This window comes from Podarcis muralis, chromosome 10 (genome assembly GCF_964188315.1).
Source record: "Podarcis muralis chromosome 10, rPodMur119.hap1.1, whole genome shotgun sequence".
In the NCBI taxonomy this organism is placed as follows: Eukaryota; Metazoa; Chordata; class Lepidosauria; order Squamata; family Lacertidae; genus Podarcis; species Podarcis muralis.
In genome coordinates, this window is record NC_135664.1 from 49,702,596 (window position 1) to 49,720,175 (window position 17,580).

At 41.7% G+C, this 17,580-nt stretch overlaps 1 protein-coding gene across 22 annotated transcripts in view; it reads left to right on the plus strand.

The window, feature by feature from the left end:
* Positions 1-17,580, plus strand: part of RBFOX2 (RNA binding fox-1 homolog 2) — a 177,987-nt gene that overhangs the window by 56,940 nt on the left and 103,467 nt on the right. Inside the window, exon 1 of one of the 22 annotated variants that reach the window (XM_077934998.1) lies at positions 2,672-2,701. The exons of 20 other annotated variants lie outside the window; for them this stretch is intronic. In XM_077934998.1, coding sequence (XP_077791124.1) covers positions 2,687-2,701 — 15 coding nt within the window. In that variant the 5' untranslated portion in view covers positions 2,672-2,686. Of the gene's footprint in view, positions 1-2,671; positions 2,702-17,328; positions 17,371-17,580 lie in introns of those variants that run through there. One more of the 22 variants, XM_077934996.1, reaches the window with a different exon arrangement.

Consider the following 17,580-nt stretch of genomic DNA (forward strand, 5'->3'; position numbering starts at 1 on the left):
GGAAGCCCGATGCTCAACTTTTCAAAGCGCCATACATTGGGGCATGTCCCCTGTGGCATTGTTCCTGCTACATGTTAAGACCATGTAGTATATATTAAAGGAGGCATTGTGGAAATTCCAGGTCATGTCTGATAAAGGAAGGATGTTTCAGGGTGCTTTAGGCAAATACACACACACACACACACACACACACACACACACACACACACAACGTTTGTAAGTGAAGGTTTCCCTTTTATGCTCAGTAAGCTGTTAATGAAAATGCTCACCATCAATGCTGATCAAAGAGCATGCACCTACTAGCTAGAATATCTATGCAATTTAATATGATAGATTTTGGGGGTGGGGTTAACTTATGCCAAATGATGTTTGGGGGAATACTACCTGCTTTCAACCTTAGTCTATGCAGAAAATGATATGAAGGATTGCTTCAGTCCCATCAGGTTGATACTACTTTTACAATAAAAAGCGAGATCTTGTGTGTTACAGCACTTTCCTTACTTGTTGGCATAACGTTTCTTGATTTTCTTCTCAGTTTTGTTTTGTTCCAGGATGTCTTTTCTAATTATGAGGACTATAAAACCGAAACTGTTTCATGAACACAGGGTGTTATCTCTACCCCCAGGTTAATGATTCTACCCACCTTTCTGATGAGTGACACTGGAATAGCTCAGTTGGTACAGCATAAGACTCTTAATCTCAGGGCTGTGGATTTGAGCCCAACATTGGGCAAAAGATTTCTGTATTGCAAGGGGTTGGACTAGATGACCCTTGTGGTCCCTTCCAACTCTACAATTCTATAATTCATATATCCTTATATCTGAGGCTCAGCATCAGATTTCTAGATTCCAGCCCTACTTTGAAGGGAACTGAAAAGCAAGTTTAAGAGCGCATTCAGAGTTCTTCTTAAAACATGTTCTTATACCACAAAACAACTATTAGAGCAGGCCCACCCACCTACCCTTTCCAAAGACATGAAGTCAGATTATATTGGGGATTACATTGGAATACTTCCTTCCATAATGTGACCACTTTATCACAGGCCCACCACATGGGCTAATGTGAACCCAACATTGTGCACCCCCTAAAAATATCTTTTCCTTTGTCAAGGCTGAAACTGATTTGAAGGGGTATTTGCCCCACAGGGCTGCCAGTCTGCCTCTTCAATAGAAATTTGCCAGCCTGACTCTCACATAAGTCATAGACCATTAGCAGTACCCATGTCCACCAGGCATAATATTTTATACAGTTTAGAGACCACCCAATGTCCTTCCTTCCTGCTGAGCCCAAAAACCTTTTGAAAAAAGTGAGTTCAAGCCATCCCTGGGTGGGCTGGAACTGCCAACTTTCTGGTTAACACACTAACCCATTGCTGTTTTGCATTTTATAAAATGCAGTGAAATGTAGCAGAAATTGCAGATAGGAGGCCAAAGTTTGAACAGGATTTGTTAGATTGTGCATATTTGCTATCTGGGGCCTTGCAATCAAAAGTATGTCTCCCTCTGAGGAGGGAAGCAAACCTGTTTCTCCTGTTTTCTGGAGCAGTAGTTTGAAATGGAATTAGTGAGATGAGGTGACACTTGTCCTTTGGGCATTGGGGATGGGATTGAAACAGTGTGCTACCAAAGGGCCTGTTGAATCATGTCTTCCTGGTCCTGCTGTACACCTCAAGAATGAGTGTCTCCTTTTATGGCTCACTTCCGATAATCCTGCTGAAACTGTGGATTAAGACGTGAGCGCACACTGCAAGAGGCAGCTCTCCTCAACTACCTCTAAGCAGAGAAGATCCCAGGGCATTTGGAATCTGGTGTTCTCCTTAGAATTAAAAGCCAGCCCTGGTTCTTTTCTTTTTGGAAGGCTGAAAACCTTTTACCACAGAGTAAATTCTAAAGCAAAACGCAACCTTTTGTTTGTCTTTTGTATTCTCCTCTCATCGCGCCACAATGTTTTCCCCGTCCATCTCCCTTGGTAGCTCTAGGGCAGATTGCACAGACTATCCTCTTAGCTCTAAGACTCTTGTGGTTTGTTCTGTGCTTTAACCAGGTGAGTGGCAAATTCACAAATACATATCAATAGTGAATTAAATAGCTTTTCTGTGGTGACTACTGTTGTTGACTGAGGTAGGCTCAGCTAGGGTGTAGCAAGACCAGCAGACTGAGCCGTGTGCTCTAGGTTACTTTATAATTCCTGTATAGGGAGCTGGGCTTGAAAAGCGCTGGAGAGAAGATTTAGCTTCTACTGACCTAAGAGAGTGAGGTTTTCATTCACCTCAAAAGAAGCTTTCTTTTAAAGTAATTGCACTCCAGCATTAGGACCTGGCTTGTGTTTACAGCTGACCCCACCCTGCCTTGCCTTATTCAAGAATCTGAAGCAGCGATTGTGTTTTTAGAAGCAGTATGACAAGAGCGAAATTCCCCAGAGGCAAATGCAGAGTGTGAGCTGTATACACACCAGTACAGACAGACACACAGGGCTGGGAACTCCCAGAGAGAGGGAGGGAAAAACGTAAGCAGGAGAACCAAGTAAAGCAGGAGGGGGAGGAGGGGGAGAGCTTTTAACTGACCTATTTTGATTCTTCTCCCATCCTCCACCCACCCACCCAAAAGCACCTTGGTGACCACGCTTTGTTGACGCCTCCCTGGGATCAGCTCCCATCAACTACTGGGTTGGAATTGCCCAGACTGACATGATGTACCTCTGGGTGAGTAGAGATCTGTGTGAGAGCTTACACGCTTTGCACATATAAGGAGTGGAAAGCTGAAGATTCTGTGCAACCATGTGCAGACTCCTCTTTTGGGCTTTGCTCTCTTTTTTTCAGCCCCTCCATATGCCAGGTATTAGTTGGCCCCTATTTAAAAATATGGAGATGTGTAATTAAATTATTGTTGAGCACAGTGCTTTTGGTGGAGAGAGCGAGAGTGAGCGAGCAGGAACTTTACGAACTGCCATATTCTGGCACCTGTAGGTAGGAGAGACTATTTTATTTTCTCCATAGGTGTCAAGCAGTGACACAGATTCTTCTTAGGTGGGTATTTTGGTGTGACTGGTGGATGCTACTAGCAAAGAAGGGGATTTGGCAACTGAAATGTAGATAATGATTGAATTCTAGCCAAGGAGGAAGTAATCAAAGGTAAATTGCAGTAGTTGTTGTGCATGTGGTCAGAGGCTGGATGCAAGGACACCTTGTCTACAGTGCTAGAATTACCAGAATGGAGCACACAAATGTGTAACCTTTCTTCAGTTAGCTGATGCTGAATTACATAGGCAGACTTGATTTGTTAGAGTAGATGGGTAAGTTATAAATAGATAATTCAATGCGATCTGCTCTTGTTTTTCAAAACAAGCTGAGTGGGGAATACCCTGTTCTCCAAACTTGGTCATTATTTCAGTGCGGCAATCTAAATTTTGTATCATGGAAGTTATGCTGCTTTCAAAATTAATTATGTGTCATGTAATTTCCCCCTTGTGAAACATGTTAAGCATTGTTTAGCTTGTTATAAGTAGTCATAGAACTTCTGAGTCTTGGTATTGGTATTGAAGTAAAAATTACACATAGATATAAAGGTGTTCAAAGGGATTGCACAGACGTTTAAAGCAAAGAAACTGAAAGGCACTAAGCAGAGTAGAATCTGAACGGAAGCCTGGTTTCTGGATCCAAATAAATTCTGGAATCACAAAAAAGCATAGTGTAAATGAATGTGATGCATGCCAGTGTAAATGTTCCAACCCCCCCCCCCCCCTTTTTTTTTGCAAGGTGCAGTGGGAGGAGCACAGCAGGAAAGGAAGTGGAGGCCTCAGGGTAGAGGCTTCAGGCTTGAGTTGTAGAAACATAAGATAGTGAAACTTTTCCTAGATATATTTCAGCCATTGGCTGCTTGGGTTGCCAGTTTTTTTTGTTTTACTAACCACTTCTCCTTTGCCTTTACGTGGAACTTGATTTGTAGACTTCATGCTTGTCAATCACCCTGATGCAAAAACCTAAATGCAGTTTTAGGCACTCCACCAGGAAAAGTTATTCTTACTTTCTGCCCTCATTCTATTAGTTTGCTGTATACAAGACTGCAACTATGAGGGCTAGAAATTTGCTATTGTTAATAATAGTAGTTGAGATTATCCATATTTATGTAGTAGTTGTCAGAACGTGTGAAGCTCATTATGAGCAGAAGTGGAGAACAATACCAGTCTTTACCACAATGCCTCTAACTTTATTTGGGCATGAAAAGGCTGGCGTTACTTATAGTGTTCTGTAAAGTGTCACATGTATTGATGGTGCAATTTCAATAATCCAATAATGAGGAATCAGGCCTGTGATCCATCTTATCTCTACATTTTGTCTTTTGTTGGTGGCTTCAGTTGTGTTGCATGACACTAGTGATACTAGTTCTCTATTGTTAGTGCCTGACACCAGGCTGACTTATACTGTCTGCCTGTACTTCAATGCTGAGCTACCTGCCTGGGTAGCAAAGGATGCAAAGAACTGTTTGCGTAGGCCATTGGAAAGTTTGATGGTGATTTCTTAGAAAAGTAAATCCCAATATCATATTGCAAACTGGCTTTCGAACTTCTTAGTTTTAGAAGTAAATTTCCACTTGTATAGAATCATGGAATCATAAGTTGGAAGGAATCCAGAATGTCATCTAGTTCAATGCAGGAATCCCGCCCACAACCACCCCTGGGGGGGCTCGAATCACCAGCATTCTGGTGAACAGCTAGGGTTCTTGTTTGAACTCAAGGATCCTTTCTGGAACTAGGTCCATTGTTGTGTTGAATCCTAACCAGTCATCTGCCATGTTAGGTACTTTTGAAAAGATACTTATTCATCTTCTCTGTGTTGTCACACAGAAAGGTTCTACAGCTGTGCAGGGCACCTGGAAACTTTAGAGATTTGATCCCGCTTTCCATAAAGGGAAAATCTCCCCCTTTTTTCCTTGATGGGTGGAACAAACATGGTTCTGCTCTGTTTTCTTGCAGCTACCTTATTGGCACAAAGTTACTTCTAACAATGGTCACATAGCTTATCTACTTAGCAGAGGAGCATTCAGATGAATCTTGTTCCTGCTGCCAAAATCAGACATGTAGAATCCATGTTTCCCATTTTGAGGTTCTCTTGGAGACCATGCTTTACAAATTTCTGACACCTGTTTATACAGATCAGTATCTGACTATCCACCGACTATGTTGCTGGGTGCTTAATCAGTTTCCCAAGCTTCTGTCTCGAAGCCATTCATGATTCTGAAGTGGTACAAAAATGGAGACTTCAAGGACCCATGTGTCCTTAGGACTGGGTAGGTATTCACAGGTAAGCCAAAATGAGAGAATGCAGATGACCTTTCCTACAGCACCTCAGGTATCAGCGTCTTTCAGTCCACTGCTGCTGGTTGCCCTACCTTCTGTTATAATGGAGGTAGTAGCTTCTCCAAATCGACAGTGAAAGAGAGTACCAGTCCTACTGGTGCATTAAGGCCATGCCTACAGTACTTAGAGTCAAAGGGCGGAATTCAACATCATCTAATATGATTGCTTTGTTAGTGCAAGCATTAAGCAGTAACAGAGGCAAAAAGGATTGCTTAAAGAAAAAAGGAAGATAGCCAGCATGGCCAGTTGTTAAAGGATGGTGAGAGTTGTAGTCCAACATCAACTGGTGGGCCAAAGGTTTCCTCACTCTTCTGGTAATGTAAGGGTGCTTTCAGACATTGAGTGATATCCAGTGTTTGTCATGTTCAGAATAGGCCCGTTAAAATTGATGTACATAAGTCATTTGATTTCATTGGGTCTACTCTGGGTATGACTAATGTTGGATATCACCCACTAGGTCCCCTTCATTGCAGTTGCTTAGATACACATGTAATACCTGCATACCATGGAGACCATTATGCCTCTGTAGAATGTATCATTGTGTCTTCAGTCTCAGTATGATAACTATGATGTGCATAGGGTTGTTGTTGGGTTAAAAATAAATAAATAAATTCTGCCAATCACAACTAGCATCTTGTTCTTATTAAATTTATTTATTTGGTTTTTCAAATTAAATTTTTACAGAGATATATCAAACATAAATCATAAGAAACAAGATTCCAAGGAATCTCCTGAACTTCCATCCTCCCCTTTGTGGGTCCAATTATTAATCATTTCCTCCTGCATCTTTTATGATACAGTGGTACCTCGGGTTACATACGCTTCAGGTTACATACGCTTCAGGTTACAGACTCCGCTAACCCAGAAATAGTACCTTGGGTTAAGAACTTTGCTTCAGGATGAGAACAGAAATCGTGCTCCAGCGGCGCGGCAGCAGCGGGAGGCCCCATTAGCTAAAGTGGTGCTTCAGGTTAAGAACAGTTTCAGGTTAAGAACGGACCTCCAGAACGAATTAAGTTCTTAACCCGAGATACCACTGTAATCCAAATCTTTTACCTCTTCCATTATGTCCTGAATTCAACCTTAAACTACAAGTGATATTCCAATCCTACTAACAATTTTAACTATTTACAATGGCCTTTAAGATAAGTTGTAAATTTCCCCTATTCCTTATTAAAATTTTGGTCTTCCTGATTTCTGACTCGGTCATTTTAGCCATTTCAGCATAGTCCATTGACTTCATCTGCCATTCTCTGGTAGGAACTTTATCTTCTTTCCATCTCTGGGCCAGTAAACACAACCAGCATTTTGAATAAACACTCCAAATGTATAGTCCTGTGTGATGTAGATAATATTGGACTAGGAAGACTGCTGCAGAAAATGTTGGACAAAGTTCAAATCTGTACTTACCTGTAGTTCCAAAACCTCTTTCAGCTTACTGTACCTCGCAGGGTTGTTATGAGAATAGAAAGCGGTATTGATCATGTACACTGCCCTGAGCCCCATAAAGGAAGGGGAAGTTAAAAATGTAATTCTGGTGTAACAATTTATTTTCCTCCCAGTTTTTGAACAAGCAAATAAATCTTTGTGCAAACTTTTCCAGCTTTTCCTTTCAGATGCACGTTCGTCAGTTATAATAATTTCTTTCCTCGGTGCTCTGTGAAATGTAGTTTGGCTTAGATGTGCTGCTTTGGTCTTTAAAGAAGGATAGTGAAAACATATTCCGGAGTATCTGCTTTGCTCTGCTGTAACCTTTTCATTTACAGTATCTTGTATGTGAGGCAAGCTCAGTTCTGAACATCTTTGGACTGCCTACAATATTTTCTTTCTCACTCCCCTTAGTCTCTGAGCTCATCAACACCCCCCCCCCAGGGGACTGGAAAGCGAACTCTGCCAAACTGGGTCTTAGCAACATCTTACTCACGGTGCTGTTTCATTTGCCCTTCTGCAGAAAGTACCATTAGTAAAATGAATGATGATTACAGGGAGAGTTAAGCAGAGTGCAGCATGTAGCCATCTGTGACTTTGAACTTTGCACAGGCTTTGTTTAGGGTACTCTAGCTCTGAAAATATAGTACGGTATGGATATTTGTTGTGACATAGTATCCTAGTTGGTCAGGTAAGGATGCATATATTTCCCTGTATTTCCGTTGCCAAGTGAAATTGACAACAGAAGTCTTTTATTTGAACAAAAATGGTTTAATAGACCTTTCAGAGTAAGGATGGACAATCATCTATTCCTGGAATATATTGAATACTGAAAAAACAGAGGAAAACCATTTTGTAGCAAGGGAAGAGTTTTATTGTTCATACGTTACCTCTCAAGCCAAGATAAGTTATTACTAGGGTAAAGTGGATAAACTATGTAACTTCAGATGTTTTTAATAATTAGTTCGCAAGTGAAGCAGGTTCTTTTACATGATCTTTCTACCATTTTGCCACAGTTTCTACCCACACACCACCCATTCATGATACTTTTACTCCTACTTCTCTGCTCAACTCCTTTTACCTGCAAGCTAGAAGAGGCCCAACTGCAGGGAGCTCTGAACTTGGGTCATAGGAAGCTGTCCTACATTGCGTCAGACCATCTTGTTTGATATTATCCACACTGAGTGGAAATTGCTCCTCAGGGTTTCAGACAGCCCTATCTTGAGATCACAGGGATTGAACCTGGAACTCTGCAATTAAAACATGTTCTCGGCCATTGAGCTGTGACACTTCCCAATCTTTCAAGGGAATGGACTGCAGCCTTGCTCCTTCTGGCTTCTGCTTGACAATGCTGTCTGACAAAGATGCTGTTACATATTGCAGGCTTCCCCTACTGTCCATCCTGTTAGAAGCCACCCCTGCAATGACTTAAGCTCATTTTTATGCTTTCATGAGAGCCATTGCCTTTGCTGTGTCCAAAGTTGTCTTGAATGGGGAGGTGGGGGCATTAATCTAGTGCTTTGAGAACATATACCGTATTTTTTGCTCTATAAGACTCACTTTTTCCCTCCTAAAAAGTAAGGGGAAATGTGTGTGCGTCTTATGGAGCGAATGCCAGAACAGCGAGAGGGATCGCTGCTTTCGCTGCACAGCGATCCCTCTTGCTGTTCTGGCTTCTGGGATTCAGAATACTTTTTTTCTTGTTTTCCTCCTCCAAATACTATATGTGTCTTATGGTCTGGTGCGTCTTATAGAGCGAAAAATACGGTACTTTGTCCCCCTGTGCCTACTAACCTTGAGTGAATGCAGAACAATTTATTTGCATAACAATTTTTTTTTAAGGAGAAAGTATTTGTGATAGGAACATTCATTAACTTCATATTCTCTTCCTTCCCCATCTTTGCTGCTCTCAGATACCTGTTCAGATTACTGGTTTCCACTCTGGGGAAAAGTCAAAGAGGAAACTGACTGGTTTTGTTTTTGTATTTTTTCATTGCTAGGCACATTAGAGGCATATATTGATATTAGTATGCACACTGGTCACTATCTATTAGTGCTATTCAGAGTAAACATAGTGTAAGGACTTAAGGTCACCATGCTCATTAATTTCAGCGGGTCCATTCTGTGTAAGACTAATGTTAGATACAGCCCTTTCGTTTTTCAAAAACTGAATGCGGGAACTTTGAGAATGTGTTGGAAATCTTTTATGAAATAAAGGGCAACCCTCCAATATGCCATTTATTTGATTTTTTTTAAAAAAATAGTCAGTAGATGCTATTAGTATCCTGCATGCCCAGTTTCAGCTGTGGATGCCTTCCTCTCTCCCATTCATTCTGAGGAAATCCTGTCAAATTTGCCATGACTGTCTGGCCTTGGTAAGCCTACTGTGTTTTTTGATGTTTAGCCAGATCATTATGTGCCATGTCACTGATTTCTGTGAACTTGTTTCATATCCTTTTCCGCAGGAGTGTGCCTGTAGTTGGCCGTGTTATGTCACAAATCCCGCCTTGTCACCGTGGAACTCTTTTGCTGTTTAACTACAGTGGTGGCAGTGCAGATGCTGTGCATTCAGATACAAAAAAACAAAGCAGCTCTCGATTTAATCCCATTATGTGATGTTGATCTCAGGACCACTGGACTCTTAGTTGGATTCTGGCTTTAATCCTGTAAAGATCAATCTTGCCCGTTGCGCTCTCTCTCTCCTGATTTTAAATCCCTCTTTAATCTTGTTAATTGCACCAAGCTGTTTTCCCGTTCACCAGCCTAACTGTGTTATGCCTTCAGAGTGTTGTTTCTGACCTGCTTTCCCCTTTGTTCTCGTAGGAATAAGGAATATGGGTTTTATGGACGATGGCTTAGTAGCACCCTAGTAGCACCCTAGTGACCAACTCACGTCACTCAGGTTTTGTATTAGATTATTTGGGTCATTGCAATTAACTACTGTACCAGAAGGTTGCTTAGTTTAGTTGATACCTTGAAAAGATGGGTTGATTGGTCACTTGGGTTGTTCCTCTGCCTGTAGAAGGCAATGAGCCTGGAATATTAGAGCTGTTTCATAAAGCAGTGTCTTGAAATAAGGTACTTACGGAATGAAATGATCTCAAGAAGAGACTATTACTTCATTGACTGATAGTTTAAGAGTTCTCATAAAGATATTGGCAAAGCACATAGATCCCGGAATGACATACCTCAAAAGTTTGGCAGAATTTAGGTTCCTTAAATTGACGGAGGGGAGGGGGGTTGACACATGTTTTTTTGTTTTAAGGTAACCTTAAGAAGAGAATAGCAGAAGATGCACATTCAAACGCAGGGCCTTTTATTTTCCATTTTGTTCTGTCTTCCAGCCAGAAAAGCTTGAACTTCCTTTTATATTAATGCATGGGGCTGATTTTTCACTGTGACAGATGGCTCCTACCAGGCAAGACTTAACATATTCATTTTAGTATATTCCATAAAAAATGGTGACTGCAGCAATAATAAGTAAGCAAAGTTTTTGTGTGAGATCAAACAAAACATCTCTCATCTACTGTTTTTTTGTAATTCAGTAGGAAGTGATAGATCAGTTCTTAAACCAATCAGTACTGAGACTCATATACCGGTAGTTCCGCCAAATTAAGTTCCTCCATCTATCTGGACACAGACTATTTCGTTTAAAATAGAATAAATCTGGCTTTCTGTATTGCTACATGTTGGTGGTTGTAATCTCCTAGTACACAATTCTGCCTACAATGTGTGTGAACAGAGAGCAATATTGTGTTCATTTTCATTTAAAGGGTACAATCTTTTTTGAGACTGTTAGACTTTGGGCGGGGGAATGAGGATTGCATCCTCGTTTCCTTTGTTCCTAACCTTTAGGAACTGGAGTTTGGTGCTTTGGTTGGAGAAAGATTGTTGTCTGCATCAGCCTTGTGTGATCCCAGCAATTCTTGGGTTAAGGGAATTGCATTTGGGGCAACATAGTGAGTGCGTTTCAGTTCTTTTTGTGTTGCCAGTAGCAAGAAAGGGGGAAACTTTTGATTTCTAATCCGCTTTAGAGGAAGCTCCATATCAGGGCCGCACAGAAACATCCAGTCAAGCAGCTCCTTTATCATAAAGGGGATTTTAATTAAAACTGTTTTCGCATTATGAGCGGAATGAACGTCAGTGCCAGCTAGTCCTGTATTGGGCATTTATCTCCTTCAAACCACATTACCCATAATTGCTACATTAAATCAAAGTTGGAGAGATTAGAGGTCTGAATTGGGCAGGCAGCTGGTACCAGACTAGGGAGCTCCATACTGCTGAGTTGTTGATATGGGGTCTCCTCCTTCAGAGTATAGATGAAGAAATGACTGTGGCAGACTTCAGGTGAACCCAACTCTCTTTTTGTAGGACGGACGATTGGGTCGTAATCCAGAAAGTGTGACAAGCTACATGTCTGAAACATTCCAAACGACTGTCCTTCATCTTAATGCTTTTGTCTGACCTCATTGGGGCATAACAGACACAGGTTTGGGTCCTGGGGGTGGGATAAAGGTGAGAAAATTTTCTTTCCTCCGTAGTGCAGGGTTCGCTAAACATTTTGGGCCAGTGGTCACATTTGGAATTTTGAAACAGTGCCATAGGGAGCAGCCAGGACATGGCTGCTGTGAGGACATGCCATAACACAAAATGGCTGCCATCTCTAAAAGAGCGGAATAGAGACAGAGGACCACAAAACAAGTACAGGTATGTCCCTTCCATCAGTCACCCCATCAATGGAAAAAGGCACTTTTGTGCTTACTCTCAGAGAGAGAGAGAAGCTCTTTACATCTCTCCTCTTCCAAATGGAAAGGAGGGTAGTTGTCCAGTCCTGGCATCATTGAAATGTGGGCATGTTTAATGGAGCAGCTTCAGTGTTGGAAGGGGCTGAGCATGTGCGAGCAGGAACTGAGCAGGAGGAGCAAACAGTGCCATGTTTATGTTTTAGGATATATTTTATGAGAACTTTTGCTGTTGCCAAAGTAAGTACAGGTGGGCATAGTACCGCCCACTATGCACTAGTGTTCAGCACTGGGGCTCAGGCAGTCATCCTCAAACCAACCACTGGAATACATGGAGTGTATACATTGGAGAAAATGCCTCCCTGCACTGTAGGTGAGTGGCATTGAAGCTGGCAGCGCACTAAGTAGGCTCTTTGAGCACCCTACTCCTCACTCTGAGAATGAGGTCCTCCTTCTTTGAGAGTGAGGAGTTGTGGTTGAAGTGACCATAGTGAGCATTTGCACTGGCAGTGAAAGATGTAAAATTTATTGAAGTTAACAGAGACTTCTACACAAGTGTTTGCCAGTGTTTCGACAATATACATTGGTGGCAGTACAGTCCACCTCAGCTACAATGCCTTGCTGTGAGAAAGTGCCCCTTCCTGAGGGTGTTGCATTAAGGGGGCAAGGATGGTCTCAGATTCATGGAAGTAGCAGAGGGAGTAGTAATAGCAGCAGCAACAAGGGAGCAGCAGGCAGTAGCAGGAGGAGGTAATAGGTGACAAGGATGCATGGAGGAAAAGGAGGGAGTGCAAGTGACAGCAACAGCCCACCTCAAGCAGTGCACTGTGTCACACTGACCTTGAATACTCTCAGCTATTAATATTGTAGGTCACAGTTGGGTCTGAGGCTGGTTTGGATTTCGAGCCAGAAATTTCCCATACTGCACACCCTTCAGTTACAGAAAAGGTCAATCTACTTAAATGGTCACCTGAGACCCCATTGCAGTCCAAATACACTACTCAGTTGCATGCATAAGCCTTCCAATCCATTGATTTACATGCAACTGTTTCCCTCATTTTTTTCACTTTAAATAAGACCTTGCTACTCTCTGGTTGTTGCTTGGTGGGCTTTTTGCTGTCCAGTCACAGCCATGCTAAAATCATGGCTTTCTCCTCTCTTTTCTATGGGCAATTCACTTTTACCTCTGGGGAAGAAAAGAAGAAGAAGGATTTAATAGAAGAAGGAAATTCCATCTCTAGACAATAAGGCTAGAATTTATTATCTCTATAGACCCAATAGCCACCAACATTATGTAAGATATTGAACCTCATAGGTTATTGCCAGGTCTTTTGTTTTTGTTTTTTTTAATGCTTATCATTTATAAGCTTGTCTATCTCTAGGGAACCACTTGAGTGTGTAGAAACTGCTACCTCATTTTTTGGTGTTGCCAATTCATTTTCAAACATCCTATGTTCTCTATTAAAGGAACTGATTAACACTACCTGTTAAATGCACCCCGTGCATCCTGAGTTCAGGAAACTCGCTTTCCTATAAAGGTCACTTCTGGAATTGGAATGTTAGTTTGTGATTAAACCTCATTATGTGCTCATCCCCCTATTTTTTAAAATATAGTTTATTTCCTGCCATCTGTGTTGTCTTCTTCTGGCCTACTGATAGACAGCAGAACATATTCCTTGGTCTGTGCTCTCTCCTGCCAAATCCTCTCATTAATGTCTGTTTTTCTAGATATCAACTTCTGAAGAGGACTTAAATTTTGTATCCAGGAAGTACCTAGGTACCTTGAAACCTTTTGACTAGTTGTTGAGTAATAAGATGGATTTGTTCATTCGTGCTTTGAGCATTTTGTCAAAATACTGAAATAAGAGCTGGGTTGTATAAGCAACCGTTAGAACATTCAAGTAGGCAAAAGCTTAATTTTAACCCTTCCTCTGTCATGGCTAGCTCAGTCTTCCCCAACCTGGCATTGGACACCAACTCCCATCAGCCCAGTGAATATTGCCAGGAGTCAAGGATAATGAAGGTTGCAGTTGAAAATATATATGTAGGGCACCAGGCTAGGGAGTGAGTGACATTTTGCTAAATTGCCACTTTTTACTTTGGCAGAGTTTCACATTCATATGTCTTCTAGTTCTCAAGGTAATGTATGTAAACTACTGTGGCCCAGTTAGCACATAATGCTAAGCCAAACCATGACTAAGCATCTATGGGCAAAAGGGGGCATTTAGAGAGAAAACAACAGCCAGTTTGCTCCTCCTCTGGCTTACTGCCCAGAGCTAAGCTTAGGTTATGACCCAAACTGGTCATGTTGTTTCTCTATCTCCAAGCAAGTCACAAGCTGTAGGCAAAGTTTGTTATTGGATTATTGCTTTTAGTAGATTTTTTTGGGGGGTGGAGGGGAGGGGAAACCATGAGCCCAGGTTCAAATGTAATGCTAAGCCAAACCATGGCTTAGTTCTGGGGTGGTGCAAAGTGGCCATACTTGCTTGTTCATGCTTAGCCATGGTTTGGTTTAGCATAAGATATGAATTGGCCCTATGTATAGCTAAGTTGCTCTTTCAATTTTTCTGTTTTATGTATTGCTATTTGTATTTTATTTCTGTTACAAGCTACTTAGGATTACAGTTTGTAGGAAAAATGGAACATATTTTAAAAATAGAAATAAAACATAATATTAGTAAATCAACTTGCACACTGCAAGCAATAGACTATTGTTCCTGTCTTCTACAGAAAGTACGGTACTCCCTCCTCAAATCTTTTACAAATTTATCTGTTGTTCTTTTAAAATTATATAAGCTATGGGGCATCATCACATTTTGTAGTAGTGAATGCCATAAGATTGTTTTGCCCTTTCTGGAGAAATACTTCCTTTTGTCTGTTTTCAGTTTCATTGGATGAGCATTAATTTTGGGAACATAAGTACTTAGGAAGTTGACTTACACCAAATCAGACCAGTGGTCTGTCTAGTTCAGTACTATCTACATTGACTCTCCATGGTTTCCACCATGATGCAAAGATAACTTTCCAGGTTAATCACTACCAGTTTAGATTCATGATCGGACATAAATGAAATTAGTAGTGTGTGTGTGTGTGTGTGTGTGTGTGCGTGTGCGTGTAGAGAGAGAGAGAGAGAGAGAGAGAGAGAGAGACAACATGAATATCCTGCAATACTTTACATATTATTTCCCATTTATCCAATTTGAGATACATTGCAAGTCCCACTTTCCAAATACAATGCACTCCCAGGAAATCATTCATTAGGAAAGCGTTCACATAACGAGCTGACGATTTCCATTATTTCCTATGGGGACATTTCTATTCCGTGGTTTGTCTGCTCTCCCTCCCTCCTTCCATGGTTTCTGCCGGAAACTGCAGCAGCCAATCAGCAAAAGACAAAGGAAAATAAGATTTGTCCTATTTCTCCTGCTCCCTGATTTCTCCAGGCTGTCAGTAATTTGTGGAAGGGATTCCAATCACATACCAGAACTTTAGGCTTTTTAGAAAGCCATGGATTTTTTTGTGGTTTGAAAAGTGATGGGGAAATGCATTGAATAGTGTGGAAGACTTCAAAGGTTTTGAGTCTCACAGGCAATATATCAATGGAAATGATTTATGACAACTTGCAAAGATTACTCATGTGATAGCTGGTATGTGTTACTGACCAGAAATGGATTTATGTATGATGGTTCTGAGTGAAGAACTCATTGTTGCTATAATGGGTTGTATCCAACTAAGTTCTACTCATAGAGTAAAAGGTACCCCTGACCATTAGGTCCAGTTGCGAACGACTGGGGTTGCGGCGCTCATCTTGCTCTATAGGCCAAGGGAGCCGGCGTTTGTCTGCAGACAGCTTCCAGGTCATGTGGCCAGCATGATTGAGCCGCTTCTGGTGAACCAGAGCAGCTCACATAAACGCCCTTTACCTTCTCGTCGGAGTGGTACCTATTTATCTACTTGCACTTTGACGTGCTTTTGAACTGCTAGGTGGGCAAGGAACTGGGACCGAACAATGGGAGCTCACCCCGTCATGGGGATTCGAACCGCCGACCTTCTGATCAGCAAGCCCTAGGCTCTGTGGTTTAGACTACAATGCCACTCTCATAAGAGTAGACACACTGATATTAATGAACCGGTGGTGGTGGTGATGTCCATTAATTTGAATGGGTTTACTCTAAGTATGACTAACATTGGATACAACCCATTGTTTCCCATCCAAGCTGAATATTGAAGCCTCATGAAAACAATTCCATACTTTTTTTTAATGGCATGGTTGCTTTATATTTCGGCAAATCAAGCATATGTTGGAATACTGCTGTTGCTGTCAATTTTCTGATGAGAGAAACAGTGTTGAAAGAATTGAAAGCAAAATCTATTGAACAATAGGTGCAGAATAGTATGCTCATAGCAAGAGTTCAGGGAGCAAGGGTGGTACTGAGAGCTTGTCCTTAGTTTTTCTTTGGCTTTCCATTTGCCATCAAAGAGTTCAGTAAGCCCCCAGATTTTGGGAAACTGGGCACACAGGCTGTTTAAACAGTAGAGTATGCAAAAAAATGTCAAACCATGGGAACTGGGTGGTTGTTTTTTTTGCTTCTTTTAAAGAGCACAGTAAAAAAAAATGTATATTGCTTCTGTTGTTGAAGGTATAATTTCCACACCTCGCTATTCCCTTTAGGCTACTTTCAGCCTTCTAAGAATTACTCGCTGGTCTCAGGTTACAAGTGACACACATGGCATGCATGGTTTGAAAAGCAACTTCTGAACCTGCTGGTCTTTGTCAGATTAATTTAGCATCTGTCCATGTCTGTTAGAGCTCCAGCATCCTCTTATAGGAATGTGTGGATTTGGAATGGTACAAGGAAGTTTTCTAAAATGGGAAGAGCAGCTGGCTTTTCCAGACCTAGCCCCCTTTCTCACCATCTCCCATCCCCTATGCTGACAGTCAGCATTAATCCTCCTAAGTTTGACTGGAACAGCTGAGAGCATGCATCCTGCATAGCTCAAGGCCTCTCGGTGGATTCAGATTGCTTTCTTTCCTCCTCTCTCCCTTTCTCACTTCAGTTCTGATTCAAGCAGCTGTCTCTGTCTGGGTTAAATGCAGAGAGAGAAGTGTTAAATGATACGATCATATATTTGGTTATGTTAAAAAAAAAACAACCCACAAAAAACTTCATTGCAGATATCAGTGTAGCCTCTCTCTTTTCCCTCCCTTTGCATCCTCAAAAAAAAAAAAGGGGGGGGATTTGCTATGCTAATCCCAGCACCTGTCTCTGCCTGGGACAGTAAAAAAAGAAAAAGCAAAAAGGTCTGGGGGTGGAGGGTAACACAGCCTCATATACTTTTTTGCTGTCCCAGATTGTGTTCCCTCTGACGCACCTAGCGCCCAGAACATTTATCTGTTTGGCTCCTATGTGCTTGCTTGCTTGCTTTCTCCCTCTTCGCCCATTACTGCATTCCGTTCTTCCTGATTGTCATTCTGTGCTTCTGGGAACTGCAGGAGAATTGTTCGTCTTCAGTTTAGGATTCCTAACTTACGAGGTTCCGTTCGTTTATGTGCGCCTTGGTTTAGCTGTGCTGGATCTCAAGGGGAGGGGGAGGCAGAAAGGCTGATCTGAAGCCATTCGGGCAATTCATGTATATTTTCAGCTGAGCTAGTATCAACCTGCGTATAGACCCAGAGGCCTGAGCCAAGTATTGCACAGCACTGCCAGGGACCTGTGCTCAAGACTGCAGGAGGGGAGACGCAGACTCAGAGTTCCCGTTTCTTTGTCTGCCTGGTATACAGCTGGAGAAGCCTTTGGCTATGTATGCTGTATATTGCATGGATTACCAATACCCCGTTGTCCAGGTAAGTAGAGAAAAGATCACAACTGAATGTTGTTCATGTTTCCAGTTGTACATTGTTAGCTCCCTGCATTGCTTTGAGAGGAGGCTGATATTTTTCCAGGCTCAGCTGTTTTGGTTTATCCAGATACACTTTTTCAAAAGTACTGCATTTACCTTTTGCTGAAGTTGGCATCTGAGTTGAAAGCTTGAGGATCAGAGTCTTATGGGAGAA